Source organism: Drosophila takahashii, chromosome 3L (genome assembly GCF_030179915.1).
Source record: "Drosophila takahashii strain IR98-3 E-12201 chromosome 3L, DtakHiC1v2, whole genome shotgun sequence".
NCBI lineage: Eukaryota > Metazoa > Arthropoda > Insecta > Diptera > Drosophilidae > Drosophila > Drosophila takahashii.
The window spans coordinates 34,262,995-34,289,212 of record NC_091680.1 but is presented as its reverse complement, the minus strand read 5'-3'; the positions used below and the strand labels follow the sequence as shown (position 1 = coordinate 34,289,212).

Here is a 26,218-nt window from a genome sequence, read left to right as displayed (position 1 = left end):
AATATATTTTATTATATGTAGACATTTTTTCTATTTTTATTATTTTAATTTATTGAACATCTTCCTCTGCTAACACGTTTTTATTGAGTTTCTCATTGTTATTGTTATTTGATTTTGATTTGGTTTTAAAAAATCGTATCTTCTGCAATTGAATTGCCTTGGGAATCAATGTTTCTGCGTTAACAGATTCTGAAACAATATTAAAAAAAAGTACCATTTTAGTGTTCTAAAATAAAACGAAAACAGAAACTAACTTCGGCAAGCCAAAGTTATAATACCCTTGCAGATTTCAGGAATGAAATTGTGACTAGACACTAGAAAAGCATCAATATATAATAAGAATAACGAACAAAAAAATGTAAACTTATTTCACGCTTTTGAAACTTGATCCGACAGACAGACGGATATGGTTAAATGGATATACTTTATAAGTTTGAAAAGGTCTTCTTTACGGCGTTACAAACATCTGGACTAAATTATAATTCCCTCTGCAAGGGTTTAAATATATATTTTTAGTTTTTGTTTCAAAAACGAAAATCAGAAAAAGAGAGAAAGAAATTGGATTAGATGGCATTCTAAGTAAATAGATTGAAATTTAATCAAGAAACTAAGTGTATTAAAAAAAAAAGTTATAAAAATAACCTACCTTGAAGTGCTCCAAAGAAATGTGTAAAGGAGTTTTGGGCTTTTTTTTCCAGAAAGTCCTTAAACATTAAATCCCACAACAAACTCATCTGTGAGAACTCTCCGCAAGATTTTTAAAACCCCTTCTGGCAGCAACAACAATCTCATGGCTTTAATCTAAATAGAAAGAAAATTTTACTAAAATATTTATATCAAAGAAAAAAGAATACGCATCAAGTTAGCAGAACAACTTTGGAAATTGCAATTTTTTTCTTATTGACAATTTGCCGTTATTTATCCGTAAATTATTCGTGAAACAATATATTTTGCCGCTCAACTATTTTAAAAGTTATAAGATGTTCTGCTAACTTGATATCAAGTTAGCAGTACAACTCCTTAAATGTTAACTTTTCCAAAATGTTTTTAAATGGGATTTTGCCGTTATTTATCCGTAAATTATTCGTGAAACAAAAAATTTTGTCGCTCTTAATTTAAGATTTATTTTTTAAAAAAACATAGTTGTTCTGCTAAGTTGATATCAAGTTAGCAGAACACCCACTCCAAAGTTCAAAATTTCCAAAATCTTTTTTAATGGGAATTTGCCGTTATTTTGCCGTACATTATTCGTGAAAGAAAAAATTTAGTTGCTCTTGTTTTAACATTTTTGTTGTTTAAATCATAGTTGTTCTGCTAACATATGTATGTACAACGCGGACGGTAGCAGAGCTCTGCTAACGTCGACGTCAAATGTGTAAAATTCCCGCGAATTCTGCGTCCTTGAGGTTTATTAATTTCTGCAGTAAATTGAGTCAATATTATTTACAACATTACACATAATCAAAAGTTAAAAATGTTTTAACATGAAAAATGGATGTTGCTTCCCAAAGAATCAGAATTCGCACGAATTATACACATTTGACGCACAGTGGCGCATTTTGACTTTTTTTTGGTAATAAATCATAACTTTTGAACCAGTGAAGATAATTTAATGATGTAAACGGCAAATGATAGATAATTGATCCACCTTTCAAATTATTGCTTGAGACAGGGAGTGGGCGTGGCAGAGGCGTACTTACAAATCGGCAAAGTCAGAATTTAAAAACAAATCCATTTTTTTCCGACAAAAAAAACTTTTTTTTAAAAAGTTTTTGTTTTTTTAGTTTCTTTTTTAATGTTGTAATTTTTAAAAATTATAAAAAAAAAAAAAATTAAGGTTTTAAAAAAAAAAATTTTTTTTAATGTTGTTTTTTTTAGTTTATTTTTTATGTTTTAATTTTTAAAAACTAAAAAAACAAAAAAAAAAAGTTGAAGTTTTTTTTTTAAAATACAAATTTTTATACTTCCTGTTTTTTGAAATAATGGTCATAATTTGGTAAACTTGGTAAATCCAACAGACATAACATTTCTGGACTATAATTACTAGATTCTAACTCTGTGACAAGGTTGTGATTCCATGACCCTGGAATAGAGTTTGGATTCGCACATACTAAATTCAATGCTTAGGCAGCGTAAGTTGTTTTGAGCTGGCAAAAGTTGCTATTTTCGTTTCTGAATAACTTTTAAACGTTTTTTTTTTACAGTAACATGATACATACCAAAATTTAAGGAATCTCAAGGGGTAAACAGTTTGAAGTTTTAAAGGAAATCGTTAGAGCCGTTTTTGAGAAAAATAACAGAAACTACAAAAAAGTTTTAAAAAAAGGTGTTTTTTGCATATCTTTTTAAATATTACAGTTACACAAATTACATATAGGAGACGCTTAAAGCATTTTGAAATACCTTTTAAACAAGAAAAACAAGTCTGTAGCTTCACTAGTTTAGAAGTTAAGGCCTTCCGTATTTTAGCTGTTTTCCCGCTAAACTAGCGGGTTTTTCCAAAAGTGGTAAAACTAAAGTTTCTTATATCGAGCTGTTGAACATCATATCAAATTTTCATGACTTTAAAACCATGTTTTGGACAAATCTTTCACAAGGTTGCGCCATATGCAATTTCTTGGACCATGACTTTTTTCCCTTTTTTGGCCTTTAAAACCGCGGACGCAGGCGGACGCAGCTACAATTTTCGTAATATCAAGAAGAAAGTCCAAATAACGTTTTACGGAAGTATAAAAAAAATAGTATTAAATAGTTTTTTTTTATTTTCCATCAAAGTTGAAAAATATGGAAAAAATGGACGTTTCGCAAATAACGCATAACTAAGAGATTCGGATGGCAAACTGCAATATGTTATACTTTTTTTTACTCTTAACTAACACACCAATCCGTGGGAAAAAAAAGCAAAGCGATTCGATGCCTAGTTTTTAAGAAAAACCCCCCGGAAGTGCGAAAAATTACCTAAAAACGGTGTGTTTTTTTTTAAGTGAAAAATTGTTAAACTTTGAAAGGGCATATCTTTTACAAAAATTTTTTGATTTGAGAAAGGGTAACATATTTGTAATAGTGGATCAATTACCTGTCGATTGGTATGGGTCGCAACTTTCTAGGACAAAGTCGAAAAAGTGATTTATTGCACGTTTTTTGGCCTAAGGCGCCACTGTGTGACGTCGACGTTAGCAGAGCTCTGCTATTCTTGATCAGCATCAATAGCCGAGTCCATCTAGCCATGTCCGTCTGTCCGTATGTCCATTTCTATGCGAACTAGTCCCTCAGTTTCTTTCCCAAACTTTCAAACTTTATTTCAAAAGTCTTCTTTCTATTGCTGATAGTACATATGTCGGAACGAGCCGGATCGGACCACTATATCTAATGGCTCCCATAGGAATAGTAAAAAAATAATAGAAAAACCATTGTAACTTTGTAGAAAGTAGGCGTTTTGATTTTTGACAATGTAAAAACAACATTTTAAGTAGGCATACCTGTCAGGGTATATAAACTTCGGCTGGCCGAAGTTAACTTTCTTTCTTGTTTAAAACATGTTTTTATATAAACAAAACAAAGTTGTATGCGTTTTTAAAATCGATTATTACTATAAAAGAGTAGATGTCGATTTGCGTCATGTTCCCCCAGCCCAAGCCATAAGACCTAAAATTCTGGAAAAAATATGGTCCGAATCGTGTGTTAGAGGAGGTGTGCACTAAGAAAGGACTTCTTCAAATTCGGCTCCTACGGACTCCCAGGACTCTCGAATTGCGAAATTGCTTGATTAAAACATCCGCCATTCCCACAGTTTTCAACCAAACAAGTTGATATTTTTATTTAAAGCTTTGTTTGTGGAAATCTTTGAAAGCTCAGAAGTTGAGCCCCTTTCGGTTGTGGCACTTAATTAATTCTTTCGCACCGATTATGCGTTCGGATTCGTTTTTGGTTTATAGCAGGGGTGCTCAAAACTGCCTTATGGCAGTGCAGTTACTAACACCATTAAAAGAAAAACACACGCACGCGAGTAACAAGTCACACACAGTCATGAAAAAGACAACAACACTTTGCATTGTGAGTTCAGGAGAAAAAAAAGTTCCATGGAATTTGTTGTTGGCTTGGCTCGCTCTTATCTATTACGGACAGCGACAAAGAGGACTCGGGGTGTGCATAGGCAAGCATTGCGAGTGCACTGCCGTATGCTTAGTGCTATTACAAAAACAATTGTGCTCGTGTGCCATAGGACTGAGCACCCCTGGTTTATAGTATGGATCTACGCCATACAATCAGTAAGGTATTTTTTTTTTTGTTGACTCACAGTTGATTTTTTATGATTTTTTTGCCTTTTTGGCAGCACGTTGTTTTTGTTTTTTTGTAAGAGAGATTCGGATGGCAAACTGCAATATGTTATACTTTTTTTTACTCTTAACTAACACACCAATCCGTGGGAAAAAAAAGCAAAGCGATTCGATGCCTAGTTTTTAAGAAAAACCCCCCGGAAGTGCGAAAAATTACCTAAAAACGGTGTGTTTTTTTTTAAGTGAAAAATTGTTAAACTTTGAAAGGGCATATCTTTTACAAAAATTTTTTGATTTGAGAAAGGGTTACATATTTGTAATAGTGGATCAATTACCTGTCGATTGGTATGGGTCGCAACTTTCTAGGACAAAGTCGAAAAAGTGATTTATTGCACGTTTTTTGGCCTTAGGCGCCACTGTGTGACGTCGACGTTAGCAGAGCTCTGCTATTCTTGATCAGCATCAATAGCCGAGTCCATCTAGCCATGTCCGTCTGTCCGTATGTCCGTTTCTATGCGAACTAGTCCCTCAGTTTCTTTCCCAAACTTTCAAACTTTATTTCAAAAGTCTTCTTTCTATTGCTGATAGTACATATGTCGGAACGAGCCGGATCGGACCACTATATCTAATGGCTCCCATAGGAATAGTAAAAAAATAATAGAAAAACCATTGTAACTTTGTAGAAAGTAGGCGTTTTGATTTTTGACAATGTAAAAACAACATTTTAAGTAGGCATACCTGTCAGGGTATATAAACTTCGGCTGGCCGAAGTTAACTTTCTTTCTTGTTTAAAACATGTTTTTATATAAACAAAACAAAGTTGTATGCGTTTTTAAAATCGATTATTACTATAAAAGAGTAGATGTCGATTTGCGTCATGTTCCCCCAGCCCAAGCCATAAGACCTAAAATTCTGGAAAAAATATGGTCCGAATCGTGTGTTAGAGGAGGTGTGCACTAAGAAAGGACTTCTTCAAATTCGGCTCCTACGGACTCCCAGGACTCTCGAATTGCGAAATTGCTTGATTAAAACATCCGCCATTCCCACAGTTTTCAACCAAACAAGTTGATATTTTTATTTAAAGCTTTGTTTGTGGAAATCTTTGAAAGCTCAGAAGTTGAGCCCCTTTCGGTTGTGGCACTTAATTAATTCTTTCGCACCGATTATGCGTTCGGATTCGTTTTTGGTTTATAGCAGGGGTGCTCAAAACTGCCTTATGGCAGTGCAGTTACTAACACCATTAAAAGAAAAACACACGCACGCGAGTAACAAGTCACACACAGTCATGAAAAAGACAACAACACTTTGCATTGTGAGTTCAGGAGAAAAAAAAGTTCCATGGAATTTGTTGTTGGCTTGGCTCGCTCTTATCTATTACGGACAGCGACAAAGAGGACTCGGGGTGTGCATAGGCAAGCATTGCGAGTGCACTGCCGTATGCTTAGTGCTATTACAAAAACAATTGTGCTCGTGTGCCATAGGACTGAGCACCCCTGGTTTATAGTATGGATCTACGCCATACAATCAGTAAGGTATTTTTTTTTTTGTTGACTCACAGTTGATTTTTTATGATTTTTTTGCCTTTTTGGCAGCACGTTGTTTTTGTTTTTTTGTATGCGTCGGCAGTTCGCAGCACTCACGAACGCCAACAGAAGCAGAGCGAGAGAGTAATGTGCAGTGAGAGAGAGTCATTTGAAGAGAAAGGGAGGCGGCCAAGGTTTTTTTCTGGTTTGGAAATACATAATCAAAATTTTACTATTTGGATATTAGAACGGCTTATCTAATGGATGCAATTCTAAGTTAAAGTGTGTAGCCAACCCATTAAATGCATAAGGAATTTTATTTTGATTTTAAACAAATTTTGGATTGGTTTTCAAGGGGAGAGCAGGCAAAAACTTTCAGTCGTGACAGTTGCATGTAAGAAACGCAATGACACACACACACATCGATAAATTGGCATCTACATAAGTATGTAATGATTAAATTAAGATAAAATAACGGATCACCTAATGCATGCTATTCAAAATAAATTATTATTATAAAATTTCGTCTTTAAAATTACACCCACATTTTTCACCCATAAGAGTTGGAGCTTTAGGAGCTTTTTTTAATTTTCCTTAATTCCGGAAATATTTAACTCCAGCTGATGATCTGCAGCCGACATTGGGGCACTTCTTTTTTTGTTTACCTACCGATCCTGCGAGCGGATCCGTTTTTCCCTAGCAAAGGGTATTATAATTTCAGTCAGATGTTTGCAATGCAGTAAAGGAAACGTTTTCAACCACATAAGTGTATATATCTAGTCGTGTCCGTCTGTCCGTTTCTATACGAACTAGTATCTCAGTTTTAAAGCTATCGCGATGAAACTTTCCCGAAAGTCTTCTTTCTATTTCAGGTAGTACATATGTCGGAGGGAGCCGGATCGGACCGCTATGTCTTAAGGCTCCCATAGGAATATTCAAACAAATATAAGAAAATTCATTGTAACTTTGTGGGAAGTGGGCGTTTTGATTTTTGACAACTTAAAAACAAAATTTAAATAGGCACGTTGAATCTGGGATCCCTGGAACTGCACCGAGTGAGCATTAAACTATAGGTATTTACTTAATCTGCAAGGGTATATATATGCTGCGGCTGGCCGAAGCTAGCTTCCTTTCTTGTTTTTTTATCTCTTACCGTTTATTTTCAAAAATATTTTTGTAAATCAGTTTCGATTTTTCAGTTATGCATCACTTGAGACTCGTTTAAGTTATTTTAATGTTTGGTATGCAACTTTGTGGGATATCTTCATATCTTTTAGAAAAATATTTAAAAAAATTTTTAAACTTTAAATTAGGTATTTTTTAATGCAATTTTAAATTAAAAACAAGAGAGAACGCTATAGTCGGGTTGGTGTCCCGACTATCTTATACCCGTCACTCAGCTAAAGGGAGTGCGAACGCTGTACTCGGGTTGGTGTCCCGACTATCTAATATTCGAACCTCTGCTAAAGGGAGTGCGAGGGAGATAGATATATAAATATTGATTGTGTATAACTTTTTAATGAATGGTCCGATTTGAAAAATGTCTTCTACATTTCGATAGGTATAAAAATACACAACTAAATTGCATTTATACTTCTGGGAAATCTTTAAAGATGTGGGCGCAGGACACATTTTAAAATCGTTAGTGGGCGAATGTGGGCGTTAGAGGGGGCGTGGCGCTGGTCTGAAACAAACTTGCGCTGCGTAGGAGGCCCAAGAATATGTGTGGAAAATCTTAACCTTCTAGCTTTTGTAGTTTCCGAGATCTCAGCGTTCATACAGACGGACAGACAGACAGACAGACGGACATGGCTAGATCGACTCGGCTAGTGACCCTGATCAAGAATATATATACTTTATGGGGTCGGAAACGCTTCCTCCTAGCTGTTACATACTTTTGCGCGAATACAATATACCCTTTTACTCTACGAGAAACGGGTATAAAAATATTGATTTTTAGATGAGTTAGGGGAGAGTGGGGGAATTTCGTCAGCATTTTTTCAAAGCTATTTTTTGTCCATCTTGAGACACGTTATCATATTTCTATTTTTATTGTTGAATGCGGTTAGCACCAAGCTTTAAAATGTGACATTCCCCTATTTTTTTAATTACCTTGGTGATTTATAAAAAAATAAAATGTAAAACCAATATACTGGGGCAATCTCGCCACACGGGGGGGTAAAATCACCACACCACCGGGGCAATTTCGTCACCTGAAAAATGTAGGGAGTTTAACGCCTGTAAATATGCTACACTGATCAAGCGTACCATTTTTGTTGATGTCCTGTATTTGTTGCTGCTGCTGGTAGTCTGTTGGTTAGCCAGCTCGTCAAATATAAAAATATGTATTTAAAATATGTGCGAATTTACCCTTAGCGTAGGGTGGCGAAATTTCCCCAGACAGTACTTTTTTAGAAATAATTATTTTTCTTCCGAAATTAGGCGCGAAGTTAAAAATCACTGACGCAGAAATGCACATTATAGCACTGTGTATTATATAAAAAAATCGTGTATCTTATTCCTTTTGAATTGTGGCATACAGAAAAAATTTCGTCAAGAACTAAATGTAGCTTTTGAACTGTTAAAACACATTTAATATTAATAGCTTAATTATCTTGGCCTTCTGTGCAAAACAAATGCATTGGTTGTGTCTGGCCGTCTTGAAGGACTAAAACAAAAAATTATATATTTTTACGACTTATGGATTCCGAGATATTGCAGGTGACGAAATTGCCCCTGTGACGAAATTCCCCCACTCTCCCCTACATTCAAAAAACGAATAGTTCGTCTGCTTACCCTACACTCCCCTACTTAAATGAAAGTTTTAATTTGTGCTAAGAGTTATGTCACAATGTACGAAAATATCCTCCACAACGTTGGTAGGTGGAATATTTTCATTGGACGTTGGTAAGAATTGTTGCGACAAATAAAGTTGGCTAAGTTGGCCGTATGATCTTCCCACAGATTTGACAACATGTGCGCTACATGACAAATTGGAACTCATTGTAATGCCAAGATTAACCACCTGTTCTACATAAACAATCGAAGAATTACCAATACGTAAAATTGGGAGATAACGGATGCTTGAAGCTTTTTTACTTATAACGATACACTTGCACTTAGACGGACTAAGCGAGAGACCATTGCTTATTGCCCACTTACTAACATTTGACAGTTCCACGTTACATATATCTACACAGTCTAATATCAAAGAGAATAAAAACACTAAGAGGTGTAACGACCATACAACGAAATGTCCGGTAACATTTTTGGTGTGGATTTAGGATGCGTTGTCCGTGTTAGATTCTTAAGAAGATCCTAAATCCACACCAAAAATGTTACCGGACATTCCGTTGTATGGTCGTTACACCTCTTAGTGTTCATATTCTCTTTGCTAATATTCTTCCTATAGGACAGCTAACATACATTTGAACGTCGTCAGCATACAAGTGGACATTACATTTAAATAATACTGTTGGAAAATCCTTTACATACATTGAAAACTATAGTGGACATAACACAGTGCCTTGAAGCTCGCCACGCTTTAGTATAAGTGGTTCTGAACATCCAATTCCGTATAAACACTGAGATCTCGGAAACTACGAAAAGCTAGAAAGTTGGGATTACCCGCACATTCTTGGGCTTCCTACGCAGCGCAAATTGGTTTCATCCGAGGGCTATAATCGCCCTAAACAATTTTAAAAGGTATCTGTCGCCCACACCTTTAAAGATTACGGAAAAGTAAAAATGCAGTTTTAATGTGTTTATCAATACCTGTCGAAATGTTTTTCAAACCGGAACATTCGTTAAAAAGTTATGGGCGATCAGTTTTATATCTCCATCTCCCTCGCACTTTTTTTAGCTGAGTAACGGGTATCTGAAAGTCTACATCGTTCTATATTTATAGCGTTCTCTATTTTTTTTTGTTAATGATATTTGGCAGGAATGTTTTTCTGAAGCTAGGGTGTACATTATTAAGCCCAACCGCATTACTTTAAGAACCGAATCTAAAAGATCACAAGAAACTAAAGCTATTTTCACAGTTTAAATATAATATTCTTGGAGTACCTTACAGCAATTGAATGTAAATTCTGTTAGTGCTGGAGCCCTAAATCAGAAAAATACCACTAATTTTTTTTTCAATGGCACAGTTTTTTTTAAGATTAATTCATATTTTGTTTTATTTTTTCCACAATAAATCCAATTTTCTAATAGATTTGGGCCATACTCGTCTTGTTTTATTTGATAGGATGTAAACTTTAAGTTTGTACCCATTATGATATTTCAACGGATTTATTTTGAGTTTTTACGATACATACAGCCTATCTACAGTGGACCAAAAAACACATTTTTCATCTTTGTCAAGCTGCTGCGCTGCAATTACTTATCCAATTATATTGATCTGTGTGACAAAGTTAGGCTCTGATCTATTGCCTTTAAATTGAAACGAAAACTGGTTTAATTGGCTGGATATGTGCCGAGATATAGGAAGAAATTCGAGAAGTCAGAAATTTAAGATTTTGAGCTTTAGGAAATCTTTAGAAGAAAACTGTGCCTTGAGCCGAAATAAAAAAAATTCGAAAAAAGTCCGAAATTTAACATTTTAAACTTCAGAAAATCTTTAAAAAAAACTGTGCCATTGAAAAAAAAATTACTGGTATTTTCGAGATCTAGGGCTCTAACACTAACAGAATTTGCCATAAATTGCTGTTAAGCACTCCAAAAAATTATTTGGTAAACTAGTGTTACTTACTTATAATCCCTGTTCTAAGGTAGTGCGAACTTAGTTCTATCCATTTTGGTCTAAGGCGAGTTTCAAACAGACAATGGTTAAATACATAAATAACCGAAAAAAGCCGAGGCTTTGTTAAAACAAATACGACAAAACAACAAGAAAGGAAGCTAACTTCGGCCAGCCGAAGCTTATATACCCTTGCAGATAAAAGAATGCTCACTCGGTGCAGTTTCAGGGATTCCAGATTCAGCGTTTCTATTTATTTAAATTTTGTTTTTAAGTAGTCAAGAATCAAAACGCCTACTTCCTACAAAGTTACAATTAATTTTCTTATAGTTGTTTGAATATTCCTATGGGAGCCTTAAGATATAGTGGTCCGATCCGGCTCCGACATATGTACTACCTGCAATAGAAAGAAGACCTTCGGGAAAGTTTCATCGCGATAGCTTTAAAGCTGAGAGACTAGTTCGCATAGAAACGGACAGACGGACAGTGTTGGGACATACCTAGATACTTATACCTAGGTATGTACCTAGGTACAATTTAGTGGTACCTTTTACCTTACCTAGGTATACAAATAATTGAGTACCTTTTACCTTACCTAGCTACAGATTTTTATATACCTTTGGAATTATGAAGGTACTTATATAGGTATTAAACATTGCTCTGATTTAAAATAGCCAAATCTGACTGCGACACTGTAGTATCGTTTCATTGTATCGTTTCGTTTCGAAATTGTAATAGTCAGAACGCAGCATTAAAAGTCATTGGAATTCAGCCGTTCTATTGTTTGTTTTGTGAAGTTAAAACTAATCGCAGTTTTATTTTATATCATTTTCTGCACGTATGTATGTTCCCATCACTACATCAATTTATTTATGAAACCAAAGTGTATTTGGCGCGCAAAAATGCCGTATGTACAGTTGCGAAAAAAATAATAGCACCACTTCGTCACAGGTTCTTAATATTAAAGAAATATGTGGAAAACGGGGATTTTTATATAAGAAGTGTTTTTTATTATCTTGATTAGTATTCCACCTATTTGAAAAAATTTATACGGATATCAAAAATATTGTCTACATATAATTTTTTCAGATTTTAAGAAAAAAAGTCAAAAAAGGCCGAGAAAAATAATAGCACCACTTCCGTTTTCTTTAAATAAAACGTTACGATGCGCTAATATTCTTGTGTATAAAGGATATATTTTATGAGATTTGACTAAAACTAACTTCTCCTGATATCCAGACATCAAATTGATTACCATTTGGCAATACAACGACATGTGGAAAATTTTCCAAGTCGGAAAAAAAAAACGGTCATGAAAACCGGCTCGATTGGTTAGGTTTTGGATCATCTTCATTAAGAATGGCATAAACTTTGAAGGATAACACAGAAAAACCGAGTCCTGGCCCATTTTTCCTTCCAAAATGTTATATCACAAAGCACAAAGAATCTTATCAGGGCCAAAACTAAACTAAAACACGTGCTTAAAATAATAGCGAATATGTTAATAATTGGATAATGTTTCAATAAACAAATTTATAAAACATGCACTTAAAAAAAAATCCTATCCGAAATGCGAAACACATTTACAAGGGCATAGGGCTCGTCAAAAAAAGTTACAAATGAATGCCCGCAAACTTATGAGAATGTGTGAAGGCAAAGTTAAATTGGGTAAGAAGAAATCCTTTTTATAAGTCATGTGTCTTCTAAACACCTAAATTGACCAAAAACATGGTACCAAAACATCCATTTATTGAGCATGGACCTAGTATTAACATAGGCTTGTTTTTCCTTCCTGAAGTAAGATCAATACGGATGAATACATCGTTCATGAATGATGATGTAAATAGTAATACGGTAGTAATTCGTAGCTTAAACTGAATACAAAATACTTCTTAAATGAATCTTTGACCAATAAAATCCGGCCAGGATCACGGTCAGGATAGCAAAGAAAGAGTTCGTAAGTACTCAGTAAGCAATATACATTGACTTGTGTAATCGCTTGACCATAACACAACCAAAAATCTTCGTATTTTTTTTTAAAGACAGTTTAAACAGTTAATCTAAAACGTCTTAAATCATTTCCGAATAAATTTGAAAATATATCATGACTTTTGGGCCCCAATTCCTTTATAGGTAGGGTCCTGACTTGTTTAATCGATAGTAAGTCATTATATCCAAAAATCCCAAAAGATATTTACACTTTAAACTTAGATTTACTTCTTAGCTACCGCCAACTAAATATTAAGTTACCCATATGTCATTTTTCTACCTTTTATTCTATTTTTAAAGAAGTGGTGCTATTATTTTTTTCGTACGTTTTTCCAGTTTTGCATAGATTTTCTTAAATAAGTCCAGAAACCTTTTATAAAGCTAACATTTTTTTTCATATTCAAATTATGATTAGCCTTACTATTTCAAACTCGTTTTGAAAAGTTAAAAAAGTTAAAAAATGTGAGTAGGTTAAAGTAGTAGTTAAAGTTTTTTTGGGTTAGTGGTGCTATTATTTTTTTCACAGCTGAACGTAAACAAACGGCATATACATATACATAGTCAATGTTTCTACATACGGAATTTTTGCGCGCCAAATATGTACATGAGGGTTTCATAAATACATTAATGAAGTGATACGTACATACAAATATATGCACAAAATTAAAACATTTCAATTTAAATGAAATGAAAAGATATTGTTTGATTAAGACGACTAAAAACTGAAAACTAGTCTTATTTTAAGTTTAAATGATTACATTGAACAAAACAAAAAAATTATACAAAAATAAAAAAAAAAACAATATATTTACCTTATAGCTTTACCTAGGTACTGGGAAATTGAAGTACCTTTACCTTACCTAGGTATTTATTTTTGCCCAATACCTTTTACCTTACCTAGGTAAAAAAAACACAGTACCTTTCCCAACACTGCAGACGGACATGGCTAGATAGACTCGGCTATTGGTGCTGATCAGGAATATAAATTATTTAATCCAGTAAATCCCACGCAGCCGTCACTGGGATTCGTCGCTATCTGTCCCCCAGGAGGGTCCCACGAGGCAGTCACTATTACTTTAAGATCAATAACTCTTGAAGGGGGGGTCCCACGCAGCGGTCACCGTATCTGTGCAGCTCGGGGGTTACTCCTCTAAGTACGGGCCAGTTGGCCGTGTCTTCTAGGCTAAAGAATTAGGAAGAAATACGTTGGAAGGGAACTGCCCTTCTTTACCTGCTGGCCTAGAGACTCAGACAGGTTATTATTAAATAAGTATTAACGGCTGTTCGCCGGAGTTTGATGTTAGAGCTTGTGCTCCTTCTTTATTGAGGGAAGAATCAGAACTGTTCTTAAAAACTAAACTTAAAGCTAACAAAAGCTCACAGCGGCCACGCAAATATGCAGTGTCTGCCACTGTGCACGAGCTTCCGGCCCATTGCTAGGTCAGCAATTTCGGCCGGAGCTTATTTTCGAAGTAACTGCGGTCAATGATCTTGATCGGGTTGACCACAGTTAACTTATATATACTTCATGTGGTCGGAAACGTCTCCCTTACTGCGTTGCAAACATCTGACTGAAATTATAATACCCTCTACAAGGGTATAAAAAGTGGCTCCAACTTTTTACCAAAACCGATTGTAACTAACAATATGGCGCAAGTATTAAAATAAAAAAAAAATTTTTTTTTGTGGGGTCAATGGTTAAAATGTTGTTTAAATCTTAATTTGTTTTTATTTTTAAGAAATTAAAAACTTTTTTTTTGTTAGAAATTTTATTTTGAAAGAAGAGGTTTTGGAGGAATTAATGCAAAAGACATGAAGTCAATCGGATTAATATAACCGGAGATCCAGATTTTTAATGAGAGGGTACTTTTTCAAATTTGACAATTTTTGGCACACTTAAAAAAATTCTAACTAAAAAATAATTTTTTTCGGTCAAGTCCTGATACACGTGTTTACTTATTTTCCGAATAGTACATGTAAAAAAAGTTTCAGGCAAATCAAAAATGTGACCCAATAAAAGGTGTTCAGTTTGTAAAAGAACCGCGCTTATGTGTGGGTAATCTTAAGAAATCGCGGTCTATCGAGGGTAATTTTTTTCGTGATTTTTGGAGCACAGGCCCCTCTTCTAGACTATAACCTTAGTTTTTAATATTTTATTTTTTAATCTGCAGTCTGCATTTCACGACGCAAAAGTACCAAATTGGTTTCATAAAACCTGCTTTTTCAAAAATCAGCGTCCGGAATCTGTGGGAGACATTCAGAATTTTGAAAACCTTCGATTTACTGATCAAAAAGAGTTGTCTGATCTTATTGGTAAGTATCAATGTGTCAATTTATAATAGTTTAACATTTAATATTTTTACACAGAAAATATAAAGGGAGTTATACATGAAAAATCAGGGAAGAAGCGCTCTAATTCATTTAACCTAGCACTTAAAGACTTTGGAATCGAGTATGCAAAATCTAGCCGATCGACTTGTCGGGGCTGTGAACAAAAAATTAATAAGGATCAAGTTCGGTTACGTAAAACTGTTTATGATACTGAAGTTGGTATGAAATATGGAGGCCAGCCTCTATGGCATCATTTGGACTGCTTTGCCCAATTGCGTTCTGAGCTTGGCTGGTTTGACTCTGGAGAAAATATGCTAGGTTATTCAAGCTTAACGTATGCTGATCAAACAGAAGTTAAAACTGTTCTTCCGTAAGTATATCTCGCATTTTATCTTTCTTATTAAGGCGTAGTCTCATAAGTGCCGGCTAACAATTACTAGCTGAGTCGAACTTTATAGGGTCAGAAACGCTTCCTTCTGCCTGATACATACTTTCCTACGAATATAATATTCCTATTATGCGAGTATACGGGTATAATAAAATAACATAGATTTAACGGGTTACCTTCATATTTTGACTTAATATTGCAACCATTGGCGACCCGATTTTTGGTATCCAAATTGTGAAATTTAGTTAAGATGTTTTTCACTCTGGTTGTTGTCTTTTTTTTTTAAGTCACTCTCTTTGCTTTTTGTTGTCCTGCTTTGCTTCTGCTGACGTTGTTTTTGCGAGAGCTGTGTTTGGAAGTCCTCGGATCAGCCAAGTCATATGGACAGGAAGACAGGTAGATGGACATGACTAGATTGACTCGACAAGTGATCTTAATCTGGAATCCTACCTGGTACATACTTTTTCCCGAATACATTATATGACATTACTCCACGAGTAACGGCTATAAAAATTATAAAAGACAAATTTGATGAAATTCATAATCAATTCTATCGGATACGGACCTATCGCGTTTATATCTATCAATTTCGGAGAATTTTAAAAATATATGGTTCGCTATTTATTAATACATTTTTGAATTGTTTTCTGCGTATAAAAAATGTACAAGTTTGAATTCCTAACCAGTACTTTTTTAAAAGCAAATAAATAAATTGTCGAAATATGGGAGACACGCTGCGTTGAGTTCATAATTAATTTCTTAATCAATTGTCGTTAAAATCTGAAAAAGATATACGTTGCCTTCAGACATACAATATGATAATTATACCTGTTACTTGTAGATAAAACAAGCGAGAACGCTATAGTCGGGTTGGTGTCCCGACTATCTAATACCCGTCACTCAGCTAAAGGGAGTGCGAACGCTGTACTCGGGTTGATGTCTCGACTATAATCGTAACTCAGCTAAAGGGAGTGCGAGGGAGATAGATATATGTAGATATTTTGATTGCGTATAACTTTTTAATGAATGGTCCGATTTGAAAATGTCTTCTACATTTTAATAGGTATAAATATATACCACAAAATTGCATTTATACTTCTTGGAAATCTCTAAAGGTGTAGGCGCCAGACAGATTTTAAAATCGTTAGTGGGCGATTGTGGGCGTTAGAGTGAACTTGGCGCCCGGCTGAAATAAACTTGCGCTGCGTAGGTTAAAGTAGTAGTTAAAGTTTTTTTGGGTTAGTGGTGCTATTATTTTTTTCACAGCTGAACGTAAACAAACGGCATATACATATACATAGTCAATGTTTCTACATACGGAATTTTTGCGCGCCAAATATGTACATGAGGGTTTCATAAATACATTAATGAAGTGATACGTACATACAAATATATGCACAAAATTAAAACATTTAAATTTAAATGAAATGAAAAGATATTGTTTGATTAAGACGACTAAAAACTGAAAACTAGTCTTATTTTAAGTTTAAATGATTACATTGAACAAAACAAAAAAATTATACAAAAATAAAAAAAAAAAACAATATATTTACCTTATACCTTTACCTAGGTACTAGGTAATGAATGGTCCGATTTGAAAATGTCTTCTACATTTTAATAGGTATAAATATATACCACAAAATTGCATTTATACTTCTTGGAAATCTCTAAAGGTGTAGGCGCCAGACAGATTTTAAAATCGTTAGTGGGCGATTGTGGGCGTTAGAGTGAACTTGGCGCCCGGCTGAAATAAACTTGCGCTGCGTAGGAAGCCCAAGAATATGTGTGGAAAATCTCAACATTCTAGCTTTTGTAGTTTCCCAGATCTCAGCGTTCATACAGACAGACAGACGAACAGACGGACAGACGGACATGGCTAGATCGACTTGGCTAGCGACCCTGATTAAGAATATATACTTTATGGGGTCGGAAACGCTTGATTCTAGCTGTTACATACTTTTGCACGAATACAATATACCCTTTTACTCTACGAGTAACGGGTATAAATATATGAAACTGATTCGGCCCGCCCTAGCAATCTATTCCAGCTTTCCTTCACAGGAATTTTCTAATGAGACAATTTTAGAAAATGTATTTAATGACGAGTGTAATAATTTTTCGTCACAAATGTTGAAATCAGAAGGTGCGTAACTAGTTTTTACCTCGTTAAGGGTCGGTTTCTCGAGTGCCGGCTAACATTTCTCGAACAGATAAAGTCCCTGCTAAGGAATTTTGGCTTTCTGGAGCATAAATGTGAGAGCTAACTTTGATAGGGACTCGGAGTCCCTGTTAAGCGTTTTCGGCTCGATAGAATGACAGCTGATTTCCCAAAGCCAACTAAGAAGAAGAAACGAAATCACAGCTGACTTTTCCCTCGAAATATACCCAAACAGCTGATGAAATAATCGAAGCACGCCATTTTTTGCGCTTTACAGCACAATTCTGTGCGTTAACAGCACCCTGTAATTGTTTCTCGTTCAGATAAATTAAAGCAGTCGAGAAAGCGGATTTGCTTTTACGAACAGTTTATCTGGTATTTAAGTTTTTCGAACAGATAGCTATCAGGGGCTTTGACAGGGACTCGAAAAACCCTAAGAGTTGTTTTTATTTGATATCAGAAGTTTTTGTTTGTTTACTTTTGCTCTCATAGGAGCTAATATATACATTCAAATTTAAATTGGTCAATCATAATTTTTAAACTATTGTATTTAAACGAATTAAGTTAAAAAGACGTTGAAGTATTTCAAAATACCTTTTAAACGAGGTATAGCACATGTCTGTATATTTAGTAGTGTAATACATACGAAGTTCGTAATACGAACTTACGAAATTTAGCTATTTCTAGCTTTTTTCCCGGTAAAGTAGCGGGTTTTTTTAAGTCGTAGAACAAAAGATTCCTATATGGAACTAAAATACACTTTGGATACCCACGTACAATGCTCAGGAAGCGTTAGTTGTTCTGAGCTGGAAAAAGTGTCTATTTTTGTTTTTGAATAACTTTTGAACCTGACTTTTTACAATAACGCGCCATACACCAACATTTTTGCTATACAGCTATTTCAAAATACATTTACAACGAGAAAACCTATGCTAAGCTCAGGCAGCATTCTTTATCCCGGAATCTTATACCTCAAAACATCAGGATGTTAGTAGCTAAATCTTGTACAATACCAACTCTATTTAACGGACTTGAAATTTTTGCATCCTCTGACGCAGAAAGTTTCCGCAAGCGTTTAACTCAATAGCGCAATATGTTTTTAACCTAGTGTTGGGTCAAAAGCCAATTGCCCTTGTCATTAATTACTTTTGTGCAGATTCCGTCCGAATCTGTGTTGCTGGGTGGTTTGGGCGAAAGTTAAGAAAAACGACGCACAAGACTTCTCTATTCACTGGTTTTATTTGCAACGGCCGCTGCCACCGGTTGGTATTACCGTATAGCGATCTTACAAAAACGTCGGCCTTTTGGCTCAATACGCAGTTTTACATTATTTCGTTAGTGTGAACATTCTATTACTGATAAATGTGGTATTTACAATGCAGAATTAGTTCTTGTGAACATGATTTTACTAATGAAACGTGGAATTTACAATGCAGAATTATTTAATGAGAACATGATATTACTAATGAGATTCTGAAGTTAGCGTTCGCTAACATGCCGCCCCTTTTGCCAGGCAAGGATCCGAGCTTAGTCCAAAATTTCCTTCAGCTTGGTGAGATTTCGGATTGCCTCTTGCAGATGCAGCAAAGGGCGAGATGGTGTCTTATATTGCCGCGTTTGGTAGTCGCTGGAAGCACGACGTGTCGTTGAACGGCTTCTTCTTTCCTCGACTTTCCGCTTGGGTGTGGTGCTTTTAGCCACAACCTTAGACTTCTGCTTGTTGCTTGGTGATATGGAACGTCCTCCGTTGTGGACAGCGTGTAAGAGGGTGTGGTGCAAATCTCCACATCGATGGCACACTTCCTTTGACTTGCATTCGTGCAGCCTATGTGTGGATGCCAGGCAGTTGGCGTAGTATCCCATTCGTCGAGCCGCCTGTCGTCGTTCTAAGGAATCCAGTTTAAGCAACTTCGCGCAGAAGCGAAGTGGGTGCCCTTTGTGGCACATTCGGCATTTGTGCACCATCTATTGGAGAGATAAACTTTTATTAGTGATGCTTCATTATCCGGTGTTGATGAACTGGTGGGGGGGTTCTAACGGGTCGTGAGCTTAGTAGTCTTATTGATCTTGTAGAGAAGGGGTCTCTTTTTTGGGAAGAAGAACTAGTTTTACAATTGGTCGGGTTAGTGGGCCTGATCTTGTTTGTAGATCAACCACTCGAGTGTTTTGATCGCCACCAGGGTGTAGCTTGATGACTCTGCCGAGTCTCCACTCAGTTGGAGGGCAGTTGTCCACTCTGATGATAACAATATCGTCTAGGTTAATGTTTTCAGCAGGGTGCTTCCATTTATACCTACGATGGAGTTCATGTAGATATTCATGTCGCCATCGGTTGCAAAACTCTTGATACATGACCTTTTGCTTCTGCCAACGATTTTGGATGGACAAGCTTTCGTTTGGGTTTTCTGGAAGGGCCATTAGGAGGCTCCAGTTAAGAAATGTCCCGGGGTTAGTGGTAGCAGGTCTTGTGGGTTGGATTTGGGGATCCATAGTGGTCTTGAGTTTAAAACTGCCTCTATTTTAGCAAGAATAGTGGCAAATTCTTCTAGGGTGAACATGCGATTGCCTACTACTCGAGTAAAGTGTTTTTTAAAACTTATTACAGCAGCTTCCCATAGGCCACCCATATGTGGGGCACGAGGGGGTATAAAATGCCATTCTATTTCATGGCTACTGTATTGCGTGGCGATATGTGCACTTGCGGATTGCATAAAAGCGTGGAAGTTCTTTGCAAGTTCTTTACTAGCGCCTACGAAGTTTTTTCCGTTATCGGAAAACACTTTCTTCGGTGTTCCTCGACGGCTGACAAAGCGCTCAAAGGTTTGCAGAAACGCCTTGGAGCTGAGTTCAGAGACCGATTCTAAGTGGACTGCTTTGGTCGAGAAGCATACGAATATGCAGACGTACCCTTTGACTAGTCGATTAGTCCATAGTAGAGAGGCCTTTAGGTTAAAGGGACCCGCAAAGTCTACGCCTGTGATTGCAAACGCACGGGTGAGCTGCGTTCTTTCGGGTGGAAGAGCCGCCATTATTTGCTGTTGTGCATTCTTCCTAAAGCGTGTACATACGACGCATTGGTGGATGCACTTTTTGACGAGCATGGCTAGTTTTGGAATGAAGAACTCTTGTCTGATTGCTCGCATCATTAATTGATTCCCGGCGTGAAGAAGTGTACGGTGTATGAATTCTATAAAAAGCGAATTAAGTCGAGATTTAGTTGGTAACAGTATGGGATACCGTTCTTTGTAGGGGATGTTAGCATTTGCCAATCGACCGTTAGCGCGAACCTGTCCTTCAGAGTCTAAAAAGGGATTTAGTGGGCACAGGCTGCTTTTTGTCGACAACGGTATTTTGTTGAGTAACTGGGAGTACTCTTTGGGATAAAAGAACCGTTGGGCAGCTATTATTAATCTAACTTTGGCAAGCTTTACTCGGGAGGCCATTGTACTATCGCAGTTTGAGTGTGCTGGGTGCCAACTTAGTACGCGAGCTGTTGCTCTTAATGCCCTTGAGTATGACGTATATTGTTCACAAATGTCATAGTCATTGGATTGAGTGAAGAAAAGGTTGACATGTTTTTCCTCTAGAGGAGTCTTTGAGGGCATGTCACCTTTTGGCCATTTATCTTCCGAAAGAGTGAGTAGCTTTTAACTCTTTTGGAATACATCCACGTGTGCCCAGATCCGCAAGGTTATCTTTGAATTGGACGTGGTTCCATTGAGCATTGGGAGCTTTAGATTTGATGATAGCTGTGCGGTTAGCTACAAAGGTTTTCCAAGCCGTGGATGGCTTTTCAAACCAAGCTAGCACGATAGTAGAGTCGGACCAAAGATATATGTTTTCGCTTGGTAGCTGAGTTGTCTTTAACACATGCGCTGTAAGCCTACCTAGGGAGGCTGATTGTTTTTAATAGTGCTACTTTGGTTTTTGCGACTAGCAGATGAGATTGTATGGAATTTGACGTAACGGTACGGACATATATCGCCGCACAATATGCCTTTTCAGACGCGTCCGAAAAGCCGTGTATTTGGACCTCTTGGGTTGGACTGTACCCTACCCACCTGGGTATTGTGAGAAGCTTTAGTTCAGGTAATGCGGCTATGAATTTGTTCCATGTGGTCAGTGTGTTTGGACTAACGCATTCGTCCCAATCTTGCCCTTCTTTCCAAAGGGATTGGAGAAGCATTTTTGCCTGTATTACAATAGGCGTGAGCCATCCTGCCGGGTCGAACAAAGTAGCTGCGTGGGATAAGATTTGTCTCTTAGTGATGGTCTTACATGGAGTGGGTGCGCGGATGTTGTATTGGAAAAAATCTTTGCTTGCGTTCCATTTAATTCCCAGCGTATTAGTTGTGCTTGCCTCTGCAACTTTCAGAAAATCTCCGTCTAGCAAGTCTGCTCTAGGAATGTTTTGTAAAAGTTGTTTGTGATTGGCCGTATTCTTTTTTAGCAGAAATGCTGATTTGAGAGCATCACGGGGTTGGGATTGAGCGACCTCTGCTCTTTCTATAGAGTGATCTCCGGCTAAAATGTCATCGACATAGGTTTCCTGAAGAATTATTTTACTGGCCATGGGATGGCTTTCTTTACAGTCCTGGTGCGCAGTTAACACCGAAGGTGACTGTCTTTAGCTCAAAGTCTTTTATAATTGAACTTGATTGTGGTCGGAAAAGAAGTCGTTGGTACTGGCGATCGTCCGGATGGACTAGGATTTGGCGATACATTTTCTCAATATCACCATTGAAGACGTATTTGTACAGTCTCCAGTTGAGAAGGATTCCCAACAAATCGCTCTGGAGTGAAGGCCCTTTGTGAAGTACATCGTTTAGAGAGAATTGTGTGGTCGTGCGACGAGACGCTTTAAAGACTACACGAAGTTTGGTCGTTTTGCTTTCAGGTCGAACGACCGCGTGATGAGGCAGATAGAAGGAGAAATATTTGTTTTTAATGATGACTTCGAAAGGTTCGGCCTCTGTCATGTGGCCCAGGTCGACATATTCTTGCAGAACATTGTCGTATTGTTTTCGTAGGTCGCTGTCTTTGCTCAAGGATTTGTGCAATCGAACATATTGACCCATGGCAGTGGTTCTGGACGGACCCAGTGTCACGCTTTCGGGAAATTCGGATTTGAACGGGAGTCGAACCATATATCGTCCATCTGAAAGCCTTTGCGTTGTGTCTGCGAAGTATTGTTCGCAGAATTCATCAGCTTCAGAAACTAACTTAGGTACATATATTTCCTCAACTTCCCACAGTTTCTGCAGCATTGTGCCGATTTCTGGTCCTGAGTCTTCCACTATTGTTGAGAATGAGCACGTATGATGGCTGTTGGATAACGGACCACTGATTATCCATCCAAAGATGGTAAACTGAGCGAGAAGGTGGCCATTAAGCGCAGTTTGAATGCCTTCTAAAAAGATCTGAGGGGTGACGTCGCTGCCTAATACAAGGTCTATATCTGCGGCTGTTGAAAAATTGGGATGGGCTAGCTCGAGTTGATTTAAAATCGAGTCGCTTGGCTTCTGGTCTGATATTGAAGGTAGGATAATTGTCAACTTTTTAAGAACTATTGCTTCCGTCTGGATTGAGTGTTGACAAGAGGCATTAGTGAGTTTGAAGCTGCATATTTTGGAGGATGAGCTTACATATTGGCCTCCTATGCCAGATATGTTGGTATGGATTTTTCGGAAGGGTAAGCTTAGGCGATTTTTAGCCTTTTCAGTGATAAAGGATCGTTGCGAACCTTGATCTATTAAGGCACGCATTCGAAAATTGTCGCCTTTATAGTTTACGTACAACATTGCAGTGGGAAGAATTACCTGCTGGTTTTGAGATGCGTGGCTTGCTGTTATTTCTTGAGAATCGTGCTCATTGCATGTCTTTTTACTTTTGCAGTCTTTCGTCGTGTGATTGTATGCCAAGCAATTTATGCAAACTTTTGCTGCTTTGACAAATTGGAAACGATCTTGAGGTTTAAGTTTTTGAAATTGCATGCACTGTCGTATGTGATGGGAACCTTGACAATGCCTGCAGTTCTGGTCGGATAACGTTGAATGAGACAGTGTTGGCTGCTTCTACGGGAATTTTGTGTTGTTAGGGACAAAGGGTTTTACTGGGGTGATCGCTGCTAGTCGTTCTAATACTTCTAATGTGAGGAAAGTTGTCAGTTGCTGCCAGGTTGGTAACTCTTTTCTTTTTTCAAGAGATTGTTCCCACAACGACAGAGTCAGCTGTGGTAACCTGGACGAGCAATGAAAGACTATAAATGGATCCCAATTATCGTTCGGTACACCTTGAGCTTTCAGTACTGCGAGACAACTTGTGATAGTGGTTTGGATTTTTTGAATTTCCTTGCCATTATGTGACTTGAGTCGTCAAAAAGGTTGGTTGAGTTTGTCAGACCCGATGAGTCTAAAAAGGACCTGTTTACTGCGAGTAAATCTTTAAGATGTGCTTTGACTCGAACCATTTCATCTTCGCATTTATTAAATGTATCGAATGCGTCGGATTGATCACAGTTTTCTTCTCCTGAGGTCATAGCATTTCGAAAATCTCGGTCGACCTCGTTGAACATTGCGTCTAATCGAGCTAGGCGTTCCGAGGTCACTGATTCGGAGACTTAGGTATTCGTGGGACGAATTAAAAAAAAAAAATGGCAATCGAGCCTGTCTATTTCCGGATGGAAATATATGAATATTCTGTCGGAATTCAGTTGGAAGAGGTGAATTAACCCTGTTGTGGTGTTACTTCGTGATTTAGGAAGAATATGTGAGTATTTGTAGACTGGGATAATTTTCGTATATTAAAATGTATGAGAAGTTCTTAAACGTGTTGTAAATGTTTATAAATTTTATTTGGTTTAAAGTAAATGTGGTTATTTTAAATTGTTGTGTAAATATATGTGGGATAAGTGTTAAAGTTGCTTGAAATTTCTTCGTGTTGTAAATGTTTATAAATTTTATTTGGATGTGTGTGTGTTGACGGCTGAAAACTTTTTCAGGCACGTGTTGCGAAAAATTATAATGTATGTATGTGTGCGTAGTATGTACGGCTAGAATTTAGGTTTAATTCCACTTAAATTCACGTGTTACCAATATTTAATTTGTTTGTGCAAGTAGGTTAATTTTTTGTGTATGGATGTATGTGTTTTTTACGGCTGAAAACTTGTCCTGCACGTGTTGCGAAAATTAAGAATGTATGGATGTGTGCGTAATATGTACGGCTAGAATTTTAGTTTTAATTTCACTTAAATTCACGTGTTTAATTTATTTCGCGAGTACGTTAATTTTTTATGTATGGATGTATGTGTGTGTTCACGGCTGGATGTGTGTGTGCTCACGGCTGAAACTTTTCTGCACGTGTTGCGAAAATTTATAATGTATGGATGTGTGCGTAATATGTACGGCTAGAATTTTAGTTTTAATTTCACTTAAATTCACGTGTTTAATTTATTTTCGTGAGTAGGTTACATTTTATGTATGGATTAGACATCTGCATGAATAACAAAAAATACATATTCGAATTGACAATGTTCAAAATGAGTTGAATGAGTTGGAATGTGTAGGAAAACTGGCTTGAATAAATAAGTGTACTGACGTAAAACTCAGTCGAACCAGAAATGGTGATGGAAAACGAATCGAGTAAATGAGTACACGAACAACTCAGACGAATTTATTCGAATCCATTCGAGTTCTTACATGACGTCATAAGGGCAAAATGGAAAATTAAATTTGTTTTGAAATACTTACATAAATATTTGGCTTTTTGTCTTTTTTTTAAATTACAAATCTACCTTTAGTTTTAGCTCGCCACTGAATCCAACCATGCCATTTTCATATTTAAATCCTAAGAATTCGCGGACCAAGGAGGAGAAATATAAAATAGTGTAGTGAAGAGGCAGAAAGGAATGGTCTTCCTTCTACCGCAAATCCTAAGAATTCGCGGACCAAGGAGGAGAAGTACAAAATAGTGTAGTGAAGAGGCAGAATGGAATGGTCTTCCTTGGACCGCAACTTCTTAAGAATTTATCTAACAAACTCCAGGATGACAATACTAAGAAGTCGCGGTCCAAGGAAGACCATTCCTTTCTTTATCTGTGGCGATAGAGGCAAATTTTTTGGTTCTGGGATATGTTCATAAAACTAATTGTTTTTCCATATTTTTTTTAATTCTCGTGGATTTTTGCATGTGTTTTGAGTTTAAACTAAGGGGAGCTTGGTAATTTCGAAAATAAGAAATCACAAAAATACTTATTTATAGACATACATATATGTATATCAAAACAAATTTAATTTTCTATTTTGCCCTTATGACGTCATATAAGAAAATCGAATGGATTCGAATAACTCGAATGATTTCAGCCTATTCAAATATGACATTCTGTTTTTCGTTATCACTCGTTTAACTCTAGGCCTTTTCTGTCATACTCTATACGGACCAAGATGCAATCCATTCTAGTCATAGTGTGCTGAGCATTTACTCAACTCTATTCTATTCGAATGGAATCATTTCAAAGCCTGTTTGATTCCAGTCATGCAGATGTCTAGTATGGATGTATGTGTGTGTGTTTTTATGGCTGAAAACTTCTTGCACGTGTTGCAAAATTTCGTATGTGTGTTTTATAGGTTAATTTTTGTATGAATGGGTGACATGAGTGTCTGGTAAAATTGCGATTTTTACATTTTTCCAGTTTGGGTGATGAAAGCTCCACCGGCTGGTTGCTTTTTCTCGTCGAAGGACCATGTGCAGATTCCGTCCGAATCTGTGTTGCTGGGTGGTTTGGGCGAAAGTTAAGAAAAACGACGCACAAGA

General features: G+C 36.7%; 2 protein-coding genes across 8 annotated transcripts in view; one reads left to right on the top strand and one right to left on the bottom strand.

Moving 5' to 3' along the window:
* Parp1 (Poly-(ADP-ribose) polymerase) overlaps positions 1 to 26,218 on the top strand; it is a 190,189-nt gene that overhangs the window by 9,230 nt on the left and 154,741 nt on the right. For 6 of the 7 annotated variants that reach the window (XR_011418391.1, XM_070214297.1, XM_044392551.2 and 3 more), the window contains exons 2-3: positions 14,702 to 14,843; positions 14,898 to 15,231. Coding sequence is in view for 5 of the 7 variants with exons in the window: in XM_070214297.1 (XP_070070398.1) it covers positions 14,702 to 14,843; positions 14,898 to 15,231 (476 nt within the window). In the remaining 2 variants the exon portion in view is untranslated. Of the gene's footprint in view, positions 1 to 14,701; positions 14,844 to 14,897; positions 15,232 to 26,218 lie in introns of those variants that run through there. The other variant, XM_070214301.1, reaches the window with a different exon arrangement.
* LOC123002413 (uncharacterized) lies at positions 42 to 26,218 on the bottom strand. Its single transcript, XM_070214303.1, has 4 exons — positions 26,087 to 26,218; positions 18,554 to 19,372; positions 647 to 801; positions 42 to 189 (listed from the first exon to the last, which is right to left on the bottom strand). The coding sequence occupies exons 1-2, from the start codon at positions 26,147 to 26,149 to the stop codon at positions 18,935 to 18,937; spliced, it is 501 nt and encodes a 166-aa protein (XP_070070404.1). The 5' UTR covers positions 26,150 to 26,218; the 3' UTR covers positions 42 to 189; positions 647 to 801; positions 18,554 to 18,934.